Source organism: Giraffa tippelskirchi, chromosome 4 (assembly GCF_054371585.1).
Source record: "Giraffa tippelskirchi isolate mGirTip1 chromosome 4, T2T-mGirTip1v1.2.pri, whole genome shotgun sequence".
NCBI classification, from domain to species: Eukaryota; Metazoa; Chordata; class Mammalia; order Artiodactyla; family Giraffidae; genus Giraffa; species Giraffa tippelskirchi.
Genome location: NC_137278.1, coordinates 18228324 through 18248380, shown reverse-complemented (window position 1 = coordinate 18248380; position 20057 = coordinate 18228324). Strand labels below are relative to the sequence as shown.

The window sequence follows — 20057 nt, the reverse complement described above, 5'->3', positions numbered from 1 at the left end:
GGATAGGATTAAAAACCATAACCTTTTACCTTGGCTAGTTTTTCTCCCCTGAAGTTCAAGGTCACTGCTTCTGTATTCCGAGGATTATGAACCTCTATGTGAACTTCATCATTATCTTCATATTCTCGAATCAGGGCTGCTTTCAATCTGGCCATTTCATTCTGTTCTCCATGGACTAAAATCTACAAAGCATAAATTTTAAAAGAGCATAGAGAAGCATCCTTAGTTCAGGTTAATGTTGGCCTTTATCTGAATTAGTTATTATATGAAATGGAGATATACTTGAAGTCACTAAACTTTACTATGTTTAAGGATCCCCAGTCAATCAAACATGTATGAGGTTTTCTTTCTATTTGGCTTATTTCAAGAGGGAGTAAAGAAATCTCTTTTCCATTCCAGTATTTGCCACTAGCGAGATACACTTTATGGAAGCTGACTTTTTCTAGAAAGGGGCTGGACAAGGTGACTTCTGTAGTGTCTATCCACTTTAAATGTACATGGTTCTTACATGCAACTACTGCTACTCCTACTGTCTCAGAAAACACCCAGAGTTTTCTTTAGGTTTCTTAATGTAAGACTATCAAAAGACGCTTTTTATAAAAGGAAAAAAATGACTTCTGATGCTTTCTTCTATTTCTTAAAGTAATGCCATATAAAATATTTTACAACCAAATGAAATGATGTTTCAGAAAGGTATTTACAAGTATTGTATTAGCTAACAGTCTTTCTAATTGACTTTCAAAACCTATATTTTACAAGACAGATCATTCTTTTTTTCCTAATGTTCTTCTTTTTTAAAATATTTATTTGGCTGCGCTGGGTCTTAGTTGCAGCATGTGGGATCTAGTTCCCTGGCCAGTGATCGAACCCAGGTGCTCTGCATTGTGGGTATAGCGTCTTAGCCAGCGGACCACCAGGAAAGCCCCAAGACAGATCATCTCTAACCTACAGACTACTGGTAGGTGATGTCTTGCCTGGGCTAACAGAAGCTTGCCCAGTGTCACTACAGGCAGAGGCATATGGCCTGGAGATGATGAGCCCCAGCTCTAGGGCCTGGCTGCTGTAACACAAATCCTGGCATTGCCACTTACTAGCTGTGTAACTTTGGGCAAATTATTTAACATCTCATTGCCTCATCTACAGAACCATTGTTGGTTGTGAGGAGTAAGCAAGTTGATATATATAAAAGACTAGCATAGTGCTTGGAACATAGTAAATAGTCAATAAATGCTAGCTGTTGTTTACTGTTACCACCGGTACTATTATTATTTTATTGTGTGGGCAGACTTTTGCTGACTTGGCTACTGGAGGAGGGTAAACATCAAATCCAATTCAGGGATTTAAACCGACAGCAGAGCTAGACTCTGGAGAGCAACACAATGGGAGTGAGGATGAGGGGGTGATTACAGAGAGAGTGCAACACAGCTTTTCCTCCATGGCTTTAAAATCTGGGAGAATATCCGTAAACCACACACAGTAGTAGACACCCATGAATGGCCTACACTTAACTAATATAAAGCCAACCACACACAGTAGTAGACACCCATGAATGGCCTACACTTAACTAATATAAAGCCAAGTAGGAGAGGGAATTTTTCCACCAAAGAATCTGCTCATTAAGGGGCAACAGTAACTGTCAGGACTATTTGCTAGAAAGAACTAAAAAACGAACAACATGGGACACAAAATGCTCAGCATCCTTAGTCACCAGTGAAAGGAAAATCAAAACTATACAGAGATGCTGCTTCACCTTTACTAGCATCGTGATGGTTCTAAAAAGGAAAATAACAAGCTGACAAGAATATGGAGAACCGGAACCCTTGTGCATTGCTGTGGGAATGTAAAATGGTGTAACTGCTGTGGAAAACAGCTTGGTGATTCCTCAGAAGTTAAACATAGAATTAGCCCACGATCCAGCAATTCCACTCCTCGGTATACACCCAAAAGGACTGAGAAAAAGGACTCAAACAGATACTTACATGCCAGTGTTCACGGCAGCATTATTTACAATAGTGGAAATGTAAACACTAGTTATAAAAGGTGGAAACAACCCAAGTGTCCATCAACAGATGAATAAACAAATACAGTATATACATGCAATGGAATATTATTCAGCCATAAAAAGGAATGGAGTTTTGATACATGCTACATTCAGAGAGGGTATTTCATTACTTCATCCATTTCCTCATCTTTCATGAGGAAAGATGCTCCTCTAAGTTAAGAAACTTTTTTATAGTTTAACTCTCTCCAGCCCCACCAAAATATAACTGTTAGCATCAAAATTACATAAAAGTTAAGGAGCTGTGCAATGTATTTCATATCTAACTGCGTCATTAACTCTTGCTATGATGGCTTGCCTCTCTCTTCTCGTCACATTTAAGAGGCATTTCCTATATGCCAGGCACCGTGTTACATGCTTTAAATACATGTTCTCTCATTTAGTTTTCGTAAGAACTTTAAGAGGTGTTATTACAGATGAGCTAAGGAAAGGTTAAGTCACTTGCCCAGGGCTACAGGGCAAGCAACGGATGGAGATGGGATTCAAAACAGTTACAGTGAGAAGTCAGCGCAATTAAGTTACTGGGGAAACAGCAGAAAAATAGTGGAAAGGAAGCTGAGCTGGTAGATCTAAGCCAGATACCCCGTGTAAAATGGAGAAAATGAAAGTGCACAGCTTGCCTAACTCAAAGGGAAGTGGTGAAGGTCAGATCTAAGGGCACGCGAGGCCTGTGATGAGAGCACTACTGTCAGGGCGGGGCTGCTCTGAGGACCAGCTGCTGCTGGGCCAGCCTCTTCCTGAGCCTTTAATGCTAAAATCAAACGCATACACTAACCACATGAGGTGGCTTCAAAGCACGAATAAATTCACTGGTTTGCTGGTAATCTGTATGCGCAGAGAAAGAGATGTAATCAACAGACATTTTCAGAGGTAACTTCTGCCCGGACATGGTAGTGATTTCTTCTGGTTCAGACATGATATGCTGTTATAAACAAAGAAAAGTAAACAAAACACATAAACTCTCTAATTAGAAAACAAAAGGTACGTTTTCTACTTTTTCACCTGGCCATAAACTCATACTCATTTAGGACCTTTAGCACAAAAAGCATTCTAATACAACTGACTCAGTCAATATCAGATACTTATTTTCTCAATCAAGCAAACGTTTAATCAGGAAAGTAAGCAGATTAACAAAAATTTCGTGTATTTGGAGTCCTACAAGGGAGAATTTTAACTTGTGGTTGGAAAAGCACACTTGTATCCCCAACCATATGCCCTGAAAAGTTCCTTTCCAGGTGAAAGGATCTGTATAAAAGACAGAAGTATTTCTACTCTAAAATCTATGTTAGATACACAGCCAACACTAAGTGACCAGCTGAATAAGATAAAGTAATAAAAATGATCAGAGCTGGGAATCATAATATATTTAAAAAATAAAACAGAAGTTATCAATAAGAGAATGTGATGCAGGAATGTTCAGAATCTGCCTCTCAAGCTTTGCACATCAGTGTCTACATCTCGCACAGTTAGTATCAACCACTTAAAAAAATTTATTATTCATCTTTGGCTGTGCTGGGTCTTCGTTGCTGCATGGGCTTTTCTCTAGCTGCAGGGGGCAGGGAATACTCTAGTTGCACTGCGCAGGCTTCTCAATGTGACGGCTTCTCTTGCTGCAGAGCACAGGCTCTAGGGCACGTGGGCTCAGTAGTTGTGGCTCCTGGCTCTACAACATAGGCCCAGTAGCTGTGGCACGTGGGCGTAGTTGCTCTGTGGCATGTGGGATTCTCCCAGATCAGGAATTAAACCGCTATCTCCTGCACTGGCAGGCGGATTCTTTGCCACCGAACCACTAGAGAAGCCCTCAAACATTTTATATCAAGAGGAAGGTGAGCACTCAACCCAAACACATTCTCCAACTTTTCAAGAGAACACTTACTAATAAGCCTTTTCTTCATCAGATGAGGGTATCCATGTTTGTCTCATATAGATTCCCTTCCACTTTTTTCCTTTTACTGTAACTAGATGAGCACTTCTCTAGCTTTCACATGCTTATCCATCACCTGAATCTCATTCGTCAACCTTAAGATCAGCTCCAGCTGCCTACTGCCATCCTCATTTTAAAAAATCAAGACCTATGTCATTTAAAGAACTACTTCATTGGAGAAACCTGGGAGGACAGCGCCCCCTCTGCAGCCTTGACTGGGAAGTGCCCAGTGGTCTCAGGCTCTGACTGACCTTGGCAAGCGTGCCTTCTACACAGTAGCCGGCTATGATGACGCCGTTCCTCTTATCAGTACACCAGCTTTCAAAGAGCTCTCTGGATAAGCCGCTTTGCATCATGCCTGGGGAGGCCATGACCACGCTGGGACCAATGTCATCAAAATGATCCATGCTCTGAGAGAGGAAAGGAAATGATAACAGCATGTTAAGATAAAGTATTCCTTATTTGTAAAGAACACCAAAAAGTGAGGTAAAAAGGCTAATCATGTGACTGGAAGGGCCTTGACAAAACTAGCAAACATTTTTTAAGTCCCTGAACAGTTTATTTAGGCTGGGAATGAAAGGAAAACAAAATGATAAAAAGCCATTAGTTCACACTGACCTTCAAAACCTTCTGTAGGTAGCTAAAAAACCATTAGGACCATTTCCAGTGCCTAGCAGACAGGCAGAGTAAAATGGAAGGAAGAGTCAAATGGGTTTCTATCTATCCAAGACAGAACTCTGAAAGAATTTCCCCAAAGATTCACAATGGCTTTGCACACTTCATTAGTATTCTGAGTTGGCCTGGAAATCTAAGTTTAACATTGTTTCTAGGGGAAAAGTGAAGTCGCTCAGTCGTGTCCGACTCTTTGCGACCCCATGGACTGTAAAACTTGGGTCTAATTCCTAAGCAATTAACCTAAAAGACACTTTGCGAACAGAACCTATTTATAATTGGAAGACCACTTAAAACTTTAATTATTTAGGGTATTATGTTATTATGATTAGAGTATTAGTTCAAATGAAACTTTTTATTTAAATGAAAGGAAATTAGATTTTATTGAATACTCTAGAAAAATAAACATGAAGATTTTCACATATGGAATCTGCAGTGCTAATCAAAAAGATGATTAGGTCTGAGTAGGAACAGAAAAAATATATAGCAGATATTGTTCTCATCGGGGCTTTTTATTTCTATGGCAGAGAAATCCAAGTTATTTAGCAATAGTAAATATTGAGACCATGTAGAGACTTGGAACAAATGGCAATATTTATATGTCTAAGCGGAAAGGAATGCCAGTTGCTAAGTTTTTGATGTCCGTCAGAAAAGTGATGCCTGCTTCAGGAAAGGTAAGACTTCAGCATGGAGTCAACCAGACGATCAATGGTGGGCATCTCCCACTGCTAATGACTTACTTGAGTGTTATTCGTCCTTCTTTCTTCCACAAGCACTCACCTTCAGGTTACTAATGTGTTTGAAAACAAAGGGATTATTAATGTTGATCTGTTTGCGGATTTTGTCATTCATGGCATTCACGTATGTCTGGTACACTGCCATACACTTCTTGGCCAAAGATGAGGCGTAGTATATTGGAATATCATGGAGTTCTGGGTGATTCTGCCAGTACTCATCTAGAGAGATTTTACAAGAAACACATTTTTTTTTAATGTGAGGTGGTGGTTTAGTTGCTAAGTTGTGTCCGACTCTTGTGACCCCATGGACTGTAGCCTGCCAGGCTTCACTGTCCATGGGATTCTCCACGTAAGACTACTGGAGTGGGTTGCCATTTCCTTCTCCCCTTAATGTGGGATAAATAGCTCAAATAATAAATGATACACGCAAGTAGTTTGTTAAAAAAATTTAGAAAAGAAATAAAGCACAAAACTATAAAGAGGTTAAGAAAAATTAAGTAAACTAAAAATTTACTAAAATTGGTCCTAACTCAAGCTTATAAAACCAGAACTTCTTTCCTTCTTTTTTTAAATGAGACTATAGTTAATTGAGAACATTGTGTTAGTTTCTGGTGTACAGCAAAGAGATTCAGTTACACAGATTCTTTTCCACTCTAGTTTATCACAAGATACTGAACGCGGTTTCCCTGTGCGACACAGTAAAGCCTTGCTGTTTATCTATTTTACACACAGTAGTTTGTACCTGCTCCTCCCAAACGCCCCAATTATCACCCCTGCCCCACCCTTCCCCCCTTTAGTAACTTTAAGTCTGTTCTCTGTCCCTGAGTCTCTTTCTGTTTTGGAAATAAGTTCATTTGTATCGTATTATAGATTCCACATATGAGAGATAACATATGATATTTACCTTTCTCTGTCTGACTTACTTCACTTAGTATGATCATCTCTAGGTCTACATATATTAGGAAGCTGAGGCTAAAAAAGGCTGAAAACAGTGGCAATTTTTTTTAACTTGATTTATAAGTGAAAACTCTATATAAGGACTGGGACTTTTCCTGTCACGTGTTACATTTCTTGCTTTGCCCTCTGGTTTAACTGTTCATATTCTTTTAGATATGATTAGAATTTTTAACGGTGTCTATGCTCTCGTATATGCTCTTATGATTTCTCAAATACCTTCCCAAGTATACTATATCCCAAGATCACATCACAACCTGCTATTTTTTGTGTGTACTTTTATGAGAAAGTTTTAAGTGTAAAAAAAAAAGATGAATAACTTGCCCAGAGTCATATGGTTAGATCACGGGTGAGATCTGAAAGCAGCGGTTGGGAAGGTCATCCCCTCTTGTTATGGACAGTCAGGGGGGATTTAAGGGACAAGGAGCAAGGGCGTAGAGCAGTCCTCATTCATAAAAGGAATCACAATATACTTGATAGTGGGGTTGTCAGACAGAAACAGCAAATGCTCAATTAAACTTTAATTTCAGACAAATACAAGATTTTTAGTATAATAATATTATTTTATTTGCAATATTTGCTATAATATCAAATATATTATTTGAAATTAAAATTCAACTGGTGTCTTGTATTTTTATTTACTAAATCTGACAACCTGATGATGGTGACAACCTGGTTTTGCATCTTCATTTCTTCTACTCCTCTCATTACTTTGCTATGGAGACTTTTCATTTTAAGACTTCTATAAGGACAAATGTGACATGCAGTAGGAAAGGAGAATCAAGAGAAGAAGGACTGGCTTAGGCTTTAGAAAATTTAGCTTCTACTAAGCCCTTCAGTCGTGTCCAACTCTTTGCGACCTCTTGGAGTATATAGCCCACCAGGCTCCTCTGTCCATGGGATTCTCCAGGCAAGAATACTGGAGTGGGTTGCCATGCCCTCCTCCAGGGGATCTTCCCAACCTAGGCATTGAACCCACGTTTCTTCTGTCTCCTGCATTGGCAGGTGGGTTCTTTATTTACCACTAGCGCCACCTGAGAAGCCCTGTCTCTCTCAGAGATTTGCTTTTGATCTGAGGTCATTTATTCTTTCCCCTTATTTCTCTTTTCAGTGTAACAGGGATTCTATTTATCCCTATCATCATACAGACGGAAGAACTGAGAGTGAGAGCTCAAGATCATTATCATTTCTAGTTCACATTGAAGCCATATATGTATAAAGCTGCTGCTGCTGCTGCTAAGTCACTTACCAGTTATTCTTAAAGAAGAGTGCATTCCTCAGAAAAGAATCACAGAATGTTAAAAAGGGTTGCTAAACATAAATATATGCAAAAAGTGACACCCACTGTTCCTCTTATTACAAAAAGTTATACATGCTCATTAAAGTATTTGGAACATGGAGAAAAGCAGGAAAAAGAAATCATCCACTTTCTCACTATCCAGATTTAATATCTGGATATCTTTCCAGTCATTTGTGTATTTTCTACCTAACTAGGGTCAGAGTCCACAGTTTTGAAATCTACTTTTTTGGTCCACTTATTATGTAAAAATATGTATTAACTCATCTGAAACATGATTTTTTTCCTACAGTGTGATATTTACTGACATAATATTTCATTGGAAATATTTAGAATTATGAAATCTCTTACTCACAGAATTTTCTATGTATTTCTTTCCCAGAGGTTGAACTGCTGGGTCCAAGGGCAGGGTATTTTTAAGATGCTGACTGTTCACCATTTATATTCCCAGCAGCGCTGGAAGACAGTTGCTATGTCTCTGAGCTCTTATGGCACCAATTCTCTCGTCTTAAATACAGAAACCAAAGCCCAGAGGGTAGAGTGACCTATCCAAGGACATGCAGCGATCTTGATATAACTGCACTGTAGGATTTTGAGAATCTCCCAAATAAAAAGGAAAAGGCGTACCTAAAATCAAGAGGAGCTCCTGGGCCCGTCCGAGAGCAAAGACGGGAATGAGGCCTCGGCCCCCTCTGTTCACAATATCATGGACAGTGTTACAGAACCTTGCCTCTCGCTCCTCTCGCTTCTCGTGGATATGGGTCCCGTAAGTAGATTCCTAAACAACACGTGAGAAGGGTGAGACCTAGGCTGGTGAGTCTCAAAGAATACAAAAGGTAAATATCAATGAAACGTAGAAGCAAAGTGACCTAGGTCTCTACTAATATGCCATTTACTTGAACATGTGCTGTTAAAACACTAATTGGAAAGAAGAGTGAATAAAAACGTTAGAATTCAGGTCTGGCAAAAGAAAAAAATCAGGAGATAGTTCAAAAATGTACTTTCCCTGCTCAAGATAATTTTAGGATGCTTCTTTCAGCACTGGCCACCCTCCAGGAACTTATCAGAAGTACTGGAGCCCCAGCCCAGCCACAGTCAGAATCTGCATTTCTATAGCATTACCAGATGATTCATAAACACATTAAAATTTGAGAGGTACTGCTCTGTACTTGTTCCCCTGAGAATTAAGAAAAAAACAACTTCCCTTAACTTAAGGTCAGTTTACATGCTGAATATACCATGAGCTAAGCCAAACTGAGTTCACTGACAATACACTGCATATGGACAGCAATACACACCAGTCCCTCCTGCTTGGGTAGCTGGGGGATGCTGTGGGTGGTGAGGGGGAAACAGACAGCACTTCCACCGATATTCTTATATAAACCATAGGACCAATGCACATTTATTAACTTGCTCCTCACCAGTCATTCCCTCCCCACCAAAGCTTCTGTACAGTAAATTTTCTTTTATTATTATTCTCCCGAGAATTACAATCTAGTAGGAAGGTAAGACATACACATAAAGTTAGCAGGTGCTAGAGGCCAGAGGACAGTCACCACGGCAAAGACAGTGGGGCCATGCCATTTTACACAACCTTTAAGATGTTCTACCTATTTGGAGTAATTAACCTAAACAAGAATATTTGGGAGACAGAATATCATCTCTGATATTAGACTAGCTAATATATTTAACAGCAAGTGGGGTTGCACTACAAAGAAAGGCCAAAAAATTTCTGTACTAAAAAACTAGACACATTTATATCTGATCACAGATATGAAAATGAGATCATGTTATTTTTTCCCAGAAAAAATCCTGCTTACATTACACTAATTACAATACAGGGCACTAATACTTACAATGATAAGAATATCGGGTTTAATGTTAGGAATTTCAGCTGCCATTAAGTGTCTGTCTTCTTGTCTTGAGAAATCACCTGTGTATAAAAGCTGAGAAAAAGAGAAAGTTAGAAAAGTTAGAAAGTTAGAATTCTGGAATGCTTCATTTTACTCTGAATATGTTTCACTCATAAATTCTTGAAAATGAAGTGCAATAGAAAAAATAGCCGACATTTTTTAATTGCTTGTGTCTAATTCAAAATGTGTAACCTAACTCAGTCATAAACCATCTAGAGTTTCAATTATTCAATCTAACTAATGGGAATAATACAATCCCATAATTAGCCCACAAAGATAACCTTGAGATGTACTCTCAGTATCTTAGAGAAAAAGGGCATGATATTCAGGAAAGAACTCTACTATTTTGAGATGTTTACTGTTTTACTGTACTCTTCTCAATCACGATACAGAGAGTACTAACACAGGGGTAGGAACAATGATATTTACAAGGCAAAAGTACCAGCTTAATTTTACCTTGTTTCAGTGTTTTCACACTTTGCTGGCCTTAGGGAACATTCTTTAGTACCACTCAGTGGCCTAAGCCCTGCACTGATTTCTTATGGGCAGGAAATTCCCAAGCTAGAGCGTACCTTCACGCCTGCGATCTCGATCATGAACATGGCAGCTCCCAGAACATGGCCGGCGTGATAACACCAAAACTTGATTCCTGCAACTTCCTTCACTTCATGAAAATTGATGGTTTCAATTTTGTCCATGCTTTCTTCCAAATCTGTCTCAGTATACAGCATGTCGTCTGCTGATATGTTACTAAATTTTTAAAGATGCCAACACAAAAAAATTAAGGGTAAGATTTTTATAAGTCTTTAAACAGAAAGAAATTGTCTGTGGATGACATAGCCACATATTTCTTAAAATCACATTGTAGGTGTTATACTATTTCTAATCTCTTGGACCTTTTGTTTATCTTTTTACTTAGCTATTATGAGAAAAATGCTTAGTGTATATAAAACATGATTTCAAGCAAAGCACACACACTAAATTAAGGCAAAGTACTCTTTAGGACAGCACTTCTCAACCTTTTTTCCTACCCCAACACTTCCTGTGAAATAAAGGCACTCTCACACATTGAATCACAGTGGTTTTCCCCACCTGTGATATGAAAAGACTTGTCTAGAAAGTCTAACAAGTTTCCTCTGGAAAATTATGCTAAATACTTTCAAAAAAACAAGAGAGGTGGGGGTTAAGGACACAGTCTGGAGCCAGACTGATTGGATCTGAATTCCAGTTTTGTCTCTTACTGTGACCATCACAGGTAAATTACTTAACCTCTCTGTGCCTCAGTGTGAGGTTAAGTGAAAGTGTTAGTTACTCACTCATGTCCGACTTTGCAACTCCATGGACTGCAGCCCATCAGGCTTCTCTGTCCATGGGATTTTCAGGCGAGAATACTGGAGTGGGTAGCCGTGCCCTTCTCCAGTAGATCTTCCCAACCCAGGGATCGAACCTGGGTCTCCTGCATTGCAGGCAGATTCTTTACCATTTGAGGCACCAGAGAAACCTGTGCCTCAGTCTAATCATCTGTAAAATGGGATTCATGCAGAGTGTGCATCACAAGGCTGACATGAAGACGAAAGGAGTTAACATATGTCAAGAACTGAGGACTATGCCTGGCATATGATAAGCTTCATTTAAGTGTTAACCAGTATAATCATTACCAAGGATAACTCTTCCATTCTTCTGTATGTTTATAGAATAACAAACTGCATCTTAGCTACCCTAGGAATATACATATGAAACAATAAGCCTTTGAAGGTTCATCATTTGTGCTATACTTATCACAAAAAGGCTCCAAACTTTCTGGAAAAGGAGCAGATTTTCCTCTTGCAGCTGGAAAAAGCTTCCCCAGGGAACCTTTTCACTTCAGACAGTCAATTTGCTTTGATCAAATCACCCAAAAAAAGATTTCAGTACATAGCACTGTATAATGTATTCTGCTTTAAATTTTAATAAAATTATGAAATTTCATATATAGAATATTGCTATCATACCTTATAACTCACCTAAATTTCAAAGACTTAAAAGAATGCAAAAACTACATAAAGCCTTTATGCCAAGGAGGTGCTGGGGACACAATAGGTATTTGATAAGTTGGTACCAAATGACTAAATGAGTGATACCCTTGTGAATAAGAAGAAAACGTCTCATTTCAAAACACAAAATGGTCTACATTATGAACCGTATGTACTGGGTAGAACCAAGTGCATTTATAAATCTATTAAGGTAATTTACCTAACTTTGACATAATCTGAAAGAAGCCATCTATAAATAGCTTTTGTAGCATGAGTCATAAATGTTCTTCCTTTGAAACTTGTCTTCTGTAGAAACCAGGGCAAAGCTCCACAGTGATCCAAATGGAAACTTTAAAAAAAAGAAAAGAGAGCTTCTGTCAATTCTTAAAATATTACATATCATATACTTTAGGTACAGAAGAGTTCTATGTAACAATTAGATACTTTCAGAACACCCAGAGTAGGTATGTGCAGAGGGAAGGAATAATGTATTTAGTTCTAGCATAAGAAAAACAAATTAAAAGTACTTCTCTCAAAATATAGCCAAGCCTATTCTCAGAAGTCAAAATTATAACAAGCGCTTTAGTGGTATAAAGTTGAAAACCATCACGGTTTACATATGAAGTTCCCACAGAACAGTGTGACAACACAGTTGTCGTTAGGTTGTCGCTCAGTCGTGTCTGACTCTTTGCGACCCCATGGACTGAAACACGGCAGGCTTCCCTCTCCTTCACTATCTTCCTGAGTTTGCTCAAACTCATGTCTATTGAGTCGATGATGCCATCCAACCATCTCATCCTTTGTCGTCCCCTTCTCCTCCTGCCCTCAATCTTTCCCAGCATCAAGGCCTCGTCCAATGAGTCAGCTCTTTGCCTCAGGTGGCCAAAGTACTGGAGCTTCAGCTTCAGCATCAGTCCTTCCAATGAATATTCAGGCAACACAGCAGCCTCTGAGATATTCTGTGAAAGGGCTTTCTTAGTCTCAAGTTTTACAACAATCAAGGCATATGTTATCTCTTCCCTCCTCCTCATTTACTCTAGAGAAGCGAAAGGAAGTTTGCTGTCATAAACTTCTTTCACCTGTGATGACAATATGGCGTGCTGTCTTAGATGTTTGCAATATAATTCCTAGTAGGAAATATTTTTAAAACACTAGAATCTTAAAATCTGGTAAAGAATGATCTTTATAGTAAAAGTCCTTGAAAAACAATGCCCTTAATAAAAAGTAAAACAAAAACAAACAAACAAACAAAAAAACCTTACTGACTAATTAGTAGGAGATCAATCTCAGCTGGGTCAATCAAATCGATATAAGGAAGAGCATCCATTCCTTCCAGGCCAGGGTGGATCCCACAGTCCAGCTGAAAGAGATGGGAAAAGAGATCACAGTCTCCTCCACATTTTATTCAAATTCACTCAATAAATAGACATCATAACTGATCCGTCATAACATACACAATCAGGAAAGATTCTGTATGTTTGGAATACAATTCTTATTAAATGGGCAAATATGCCGTTAATAATTCTAACTTCCCAAATTTAAATATAGCTCGTATTTAGAGTCAAAGGACACAAAATACAAGAAATCTTCTTTCCAGCTACTTTTCGTAGGCACTCTTATAATGAATGAACTCTTTTCCAAGAACTTTAATATCAGAAATGGCTAGCATTTTTAAAGTTTATAGATTCACTACTACCAGATGTGACTATCGTGAGAAGGCAATGATTAGAAAAACAGGAAACTTCTCTGATCAGGACAATTTAAGTATTAGAAGACAAATTCTTCAGAGCCAGTCATTCCTGAATTATATCCTCATTTGAGGGGGTGTTTCTATCAAATTAATACAGTAAATGATTAAAAAGATTGTCTGCCACGTGCCTGTTCTTTTAAGAGTGGGAGAGGGGGAGGAGTGAGACCAAAAGACCCTGATGAGCCTCTGCGCTGCCTTCCTAATGAGGACTCCAGAGACCACCTCTTCCAGTCCCTCCAGCTCTCAGCTAAGGGAAAAGGCTGAGAGGGGGCCTGACTTGCCCAAGGCCAGGCACCCTGGTGCTAACTTAGGCACCTCGGCTACCAGACTAGGGCCTGGCCTATCGTCCCGCTGCACAGGAGGAGGCTGGAGTTCTGCATGTGTTCAGGAGGCCAGTTCCCTGGGGTCTCCCACTGGGGGTGGGGCAGACAGGTTGGCAGACCTTCAGGAATGGAAGAGGGACTTGGAAGAATTTTAGATTAGGAGACCCAGCTGACAGTTTTACAATCTTTAGTTTCTCAGTTTAATACTATGTCAATGCCAAGTGGAAGTATACTAGTTTTCCACATTAACATTTTATAGACACATATACTAACCATGACATTATTCTGGGGACAAAACAGTTAACTGCTGAATCGAAAAAACTACTGAACTAGAACAGCCTAACACTCAATGCAGACATACTGTTAACCTGACTATACTGTGCTTAGTTGCTCAATCCCGTCCAACTTTTTTCGACCCCATGGACTGTAGCTTGCCAGGCTCCTCTGTCCATGGGGATCCTCCAGGCAAGAATACTGGAGTGGGTAGCCACTCCCTTCTTCTGGGCATCTTCCCAACCCTGGGATCGAACCCAGGTCTCCCGAATTACAGCCAGATATTGTACCAGCTGAGTTACCAGGGAAGCCCAAGGATACTTGAGGGGGTTGCCATGCCCTCCTCCAGGGGATCATCCCATCCCAGGGATCGAACCCAGGTCACCCGCATTGCAGGTGGATTCTTTACCATCTGAGCCACTTACCATTATTTTCCTTCCTTTGAACTCCAGAATAATACATGATCTTCCCACTTCCTGCCCAGCTCCACTGTAAACATTCAAAGGAAAAAATAAAAACAATAAAAAAGCCATCAAAATAAAGCCAAATAAATTCAAACTTTTTTTACAACTTAAACTACGTTCCATCTGATGACAACACTAACTTGAGGCAGATGAGTTCCACAAAATTACAAAGACAGGGAAGAATAGCATCAACGTGGGGAAAAAATGAAAAGTGACCTCTGAGAGGTCAGACTGAGAGGACCAGAGGTTAAATCCAACCTTCTGAATGTTAGTGTTAAAATGATGATGTATTTAACATGTACACTAGTAGTGACTCAGATGATTTAATAAGACTTTTAGAATTAGCACTTAAGTAAAAACCCATAAACAGTTAAAAATTCTTTCATTTTCTTTAAGATGATAACACACATTTACCAAATAGCTTAAATTTAAATACTTATTCATACAGGTGAATCTCATTCCTTTTTCCTTCTACTTTGTTACTTCACTTAAAACAAATTTCCTTTCTTCAGAATAAACAGTTTCTTTCCAATTATCACAAGGCTTTAAGCCTCACCAGTCTAACCCCTCACCTTCTTTGATGCCTATCCCAACCATTCTAGCTTGTGATTCACCCACTTATTTAACATCAAGCAGCTTTTTGGGGTTTTTGGCTGCACTGTGGGGCATGTGAGATCTTAGTTCCCTGACCCAGGATTGAACCTAGGACTACAGCAGTGAAAGTGCTGTCTTAATCACTGGACTGCCAGGGGACTCCCTCAAGCAGTTTCTATTTGCCAAGCAGTGTAGATAAGCACCTAGCATATTCAGCTCAGTCGCTCAGTCATGTCCGACTCTTTGCGACCCCATGAATTGCAGCACGCCAGGCCTCCCTGTCCATCACCAACTCCCGGAGACTACCCAAACCCATGTCCATCGAGTTGGTGATGCCATCCAACCATCTCATCCTCTGTCGTCCCCTTCTCCTCCCGCCCCCAATCCTACCCAGCATTAGGGTCTTTTCCAATGAGTCAACCCTTCGCATGAGGTGGCCAAAGTATTGGAGTTTCAGCTTCAACATCAGACCTTCCAATGAACACCCAGGATTGATCTCTTTTAGGATGGATTGATTGGATCTCCTTGCAGTCCAAGGGGCTCTCAAGAGTATTCTCCTAGCATATGGAAAGGCCTAATACCAGGACCCTGGCTCCATGGTGGCTCAGACAGTAAAGCGTCTGCCTACACTGCAGGAGACCCGGGTTCGATCCCTAGGTCAGGAAGATCCCCTGGAGAAGGAAATGGCAACCCCCTCCAGTACTCTTGCCTGGAAAATCCCATGGATGGAGGAGCCTGGTGGGCTACAGTCCACGGGGTCGCAAAGAGTTGGACACAATCGAGCAACTTCACTTTCTTCCTTTCTTGGCTCCAAGAACAGATAGGCTACAGGACTGACATGAAATGGACACATCCTCAGACCGAGATCCTACTTCAGAGCAGGATGCAAAGAAAATCAGACGACTACAGAGCTACCGTGAGCCCCTGGCCTGCGCTTTAACTGGCCCTCTGTGCTTCCTCTTGAGTGTCCCTCCAGTTTTTGGTGCAGTTTTTCCTACAGTTGTTGGTGTAGTAACTATTTCAAACTTTCTCCCTTTTCGTAAATTTTCCCATGCTCTATCCTATTCTTGAGTCATGGGCTTTCTCTGTATCAAAAAATTAGTTTGTCAGTTCACTCAACTTGCCAACTCACTCACATCTTTCTCTTCTTCCACTTCTCCTGGAACAGAGAACAGACCACTCTCTGTAAGGCTAACATTTTCACTATGGTCTACACTCTGCCCACTCCCTCCCTCCTTCTGAGGCACTGACCCCTGCTACATCATTGGCTTTCCCCTTACTATCCTCTTTGACATCGGCATTTAAACATGCCAGTCATCCTTGTCCCCAAATGAAAATACCTTAATTCTAATCTCTAGTCTTTGGGTCCGCTTACTAAAGGTTGCATACATTGAATTCTGGCTTTTTACCAACCATCCCTCTGAAACTCTCCCTGCAAAACAGCTCTTTGTTGCTAAGTGCAAAGAGCCCTTCTCAGTTCCTATCTCACTCTTCTCCAGGCAGCATGTTATCTGTCCTATTCTGTTCCTCTCTGAGCCTGGTTTCTTTGACTTCACGTTCTCAGCCTGTCCTGCTGGTTTCTCCCCTTAGTTTCCTTCATGCAGCTGCCTCTACTCATCTTTCAAAAGCTTTTATTCCAAGGGTTCTCTCCTCGGCTCCTTTCTCAGTCTTTCTGATCATCCTCACATTTTTAACATGTTGAGGACTTCCTATTCTCTATTTGTAGTCCAGATACAGATATTTGTTCTCCTGAATCACAGACCTCTAACAGTCACCTGGCTTTGGTCTCTCTCCTGGGACATCTCACAGGTGCCTAATATTCAAATATGCCCAACAAATTTGCACCTCAAGTCCCTAGCCCGTGCTCTTCTTTCTGGAACACTCTGCCCTGATATTGACATAATTGGCTCCTGTGTATCATTTGGGTCTCAGTTTAAATGTCACCTCATTTGCCCTTCAGACCACTCTATTGTAACATTTATTACTATATGATGTCATTGTATCTACTTATTTATAGCTTATTTCTCACTATTAAAGTGAAAGCTCCATAATAGCATAGACATCTATTTCATTCACTGCTATACAGTAAGGTGCCTGACATGCAATAAATCTCAAGAAAAACTTACTGAATGAGTAAAAACTCCCAAATTAGGAAACTTGGGAACACTACATTAAGTTAAAGAAGCCAGTTTCAAAAGATTACATGTTGCAACCCATTTATATGAAATGTCCAAAACAGGGTAATCTGCAGAGACAGAAAGGAGATTAACGGTGGCCAAGGGCTGGGCAAGCTGGAGGGCAATGATACAGGGTTTCTTTCTGGAATGATGAAAATGTCCAGGATTAGACAGTGGTGATAGTTATAAAACTCTGTATAGATTAAAAACTGTTTAACTGCACACTTTAAATGAGTGTGCTGATGTGATTTCAATCTCAATAAGGGTGTTATAAAACAATTTAAAACTCCCAAATTTACTCCAGACCTGCCCCATCTCGGGTACTCCTGGAGTGAGTAACACCACCACTTACCAGTTATCCTACCTGGGAACTGGAGTCATCCTAACTCTCCTCTCTGCCCTGCCTTCCCTTCCACATCTGCCCCTTCTAACATATCTGATCACTGACAAAGCTCTAAAGCTTTCACTTCTTTACTCTCTCAGGGCTCTCTTTCCAACCCACTGCTGCTCATTTCACTCATTTCAAGATCTCACTGCTTATCACTTGGTTTGTTTCAATCTCATCCTACTAGATTCTCTCCACTTGATCCACCTTTTTTTTTTGGCCACACCACGTGGCATGAGGGATCTTAGTTCCCCGACTAGGGATCAAACCTGCATCCCCTGCAGTGGTAGCTCAGAGTCTTAACCACTGGACCACTAGGGAAGTCCCTTAATACACCTTTAATTCATCTGTGCCACTGCTGCCAGAGGCATCTTTGATCTTCCTAAAGCATAATTTCCACCACTTCCCATCCTTGCTTAAGACCCTTCCTTGGCTCCCTATAACTGGCGATAAACTTCAAATCCTTAGTATGTATGTATACAAGGTCCTTCACAAGCTGGACCCTGAGAGCCTCTACCATCTCATCTGCTATCTTTTAGTTGCACCCACAGGGAGACTGGCCACAAAGAGACCTCTCATTTTCACATGTGCCACTTCCTCAGCCTGGAACATCCTTGCCCCCATGCTTTGGCTGTTTAAACTTCAAATCCTTAGTATGTATGTATACAAGGTCCTTCACAAGCTGGACCCTGAGAGCCTCTACCATCTCATCTGCTATCTTTTAGTTGCACCCACAGGGAGACTGGCCACAAAGAGACCTCTCATTTTCACATGTGCCACTTCCTCAGCCTGGAACATCCTTGCCCCCATGCTTTGGCTGTCTTTAATTTCTAGTCAATCTCTAGGACTCAGCTCAGTGTCCTAATTTCCATGATGCAGGATGGCATTGTTTTCTCACTGGAAATCCACTCTGCATACTCTCAGGGCCTTAGTGCAATGCCTATGTGTCCTCTTACAGTAGTCAATTCACTGAGCACCTACCAGGAGCTCTGCTCTGCACAATAAAGTGCTGCTCGATTATTGCCACAGGAGGAAGTGGGTTCGGTGAGCCTGTTATCCTAGTAATCGCTGGAGTATGGACTGGATTTCAGGTCTGACTCCAAAGCAGTTGGCTGCTATTACTCCAAACTCTCTCTCCAGCACTTTTCATTTGGCACTGCAGTTCCCATCAAAAGGGTGAATTCCGTTAACTCAGCCCTGTCTTATTTGTATTCCTAGTGCCTAGTGTGCTGCTTGACACTCGCTCAGAGTTTGCTGAACACAAGAGACAACAATGTGAAGTGAGCGGCAGGCAAACTTGTGTTCCATCCCCAGTAGGTGCTCAACAAGTTATTAAATGAACAAGTGAAAGAGATTACTTTCTACCTTTGGAAAAATGCATATGTTCACGTGGTGCTAACTCATGTCTAACAATAAATATGTTTGTGAATTCAAACTGCGCAGTTAGGCGCAGAGAAATGTTCTCATTTCTCTAAGCAAGCATTCCAGGTCCATAAGGTGCTTCTCTGACAGAAGGCCATTTCCAATGAAAGAAAAACCCTCTCACAGTCATTCAGCGACTGAGATACTGTCTTAACATTTCTGCCTTTTCACCTCTCCCACTTTCTACCTTCCCTATTCCCGGAGAGTTTGAGCTTGGAATGTAACTCACAAGTTCCCTAATGTATTTCCCCTTTCATATTTTGGCAAATATGAGTCCTGGAGGTTAATAAGGCACAAGTTTAGTTCTTCCCTTGTGGCTCAGCTGGTAAAGAATCTGCCTGCAATGCGGGAGACCTGGGTTTGATCCCTGGGTTGGGAAGATCCCCTGGAGAAGGGAAAGGCTACCCACCCCAGTATTCTGGCCTGCAGAATTCCATGGACTGTTCATGAAGTCGCAAAGAGTCGGACACGACTGAGCAACTTTCACTTTCACTTTAGTTCTTCCTTGCGCTGTCACAGCCTTATCCAGGTTATCATCTCACCCTGCCATCCCCAGCATCCGCGGTTCCCTCACGAGTCGCCCCTCTTGGGCGTATACGAAAGCGCCCTGCGGTCCCACCATAGGCCCTTTTTCCACCCCCTCGCCCCCCAAATCCAACACCCTATCCTCCCTCGAGACTGAAGAAAAAGCAAAATACTATTCAACCTAGCAGGCCCCTTCCGATTCACAGTTCTTCAAACCGCTGCAGCCGCAGAGGCCTGGCCCGCAGCTGCGAGCCAGGGGCAGGCTGCCGAGGCAAGCGGGCCTGGGGCGGGGGACGACTGAGGCCAACCATCGGGTTCCCCTCCTCGTCTCACAGCCACGGCTTCAGTCCCTCTCAGGTCCCTTACAGGGGTCGGATCAGCAGCTGGTCACTCTCCTCTGCAGGAATCGCGGACATCTCAGAAGTCCAAACGGGAATGAGGAACAACAGATCGCAGGAGTCTTTCTAAACTGGAAGAGAAGACACAGAGAACCTAAGACGGAAGAACCACCCCCCATCCATCCCACGAGAGCACAACTTCCGGCATCTCGGCGCCCGCGACACTAGGCTCCTCCCT

The 20057-nt window shown here is 41.2% G+C and overlaps 1 protein-coding gene across 25 annotated transcripts in view; it reads right to left on the bottom strand.

The window, feature by feature from the left end:
• CPSF3 (cleavage and polyadenylation specific factor 3) overlaps positions 1-20057 on the bottom strand; it is a 31111-nt gene that overhangs the window by 10431 nt on the left and 623 nt on the right. For 3 of the 25 annotated variants that reach the window (XR_014051587.1, XM_081483471.1, XM_081483472.1), the window contains exons 2-12: positions 19848-19950; positions 14340-14403; positions 12831-12928; positions 11789-11917; positions 10129-10306; positions 9500-9589; positions 8271-8421; positions 5436-5611; positions 4235-4393; positions 2835-2981; positions 30-182 (exon numbers count right to left, since the gene is read on the bottom strand). Coding sequence is in view for 24 of the 25 variants with exons in the window: in XM_081483471.1 (XP_081339597.1) it covers positions 30-182; positions 2835-2981; positions 4235-4393; positions 5436-5611; positions 8271-8421; positions 9500-9589; positions 10129-10306; positions 11789-11917; positions 12831-12928; positions 14340-14403; positions 19848-19897 (1395 nt within the window). In the remaining variant the exon portion in view is untranslated. Of the gene's footprint in view, positions 1-29; positions 183-2834; positions 2982-4234; positions 4394-5435; positions 5612-8270; positions 8422-9499; positions 9590-10128; positions 10307-11788; positions 11918-12830; positions 12929-14339; positions 14406-15681; positions 15806-16592; positions 16653-17098; positions 17218-18515; positions 18789-19365; positions 20016-20057 lie in introns of those variants that run through there. The other 22 variants (XM_081483481.1, XM_081483480.1, XM_081483474.1 and 19 more) reach the window with 20 other exon arrangements.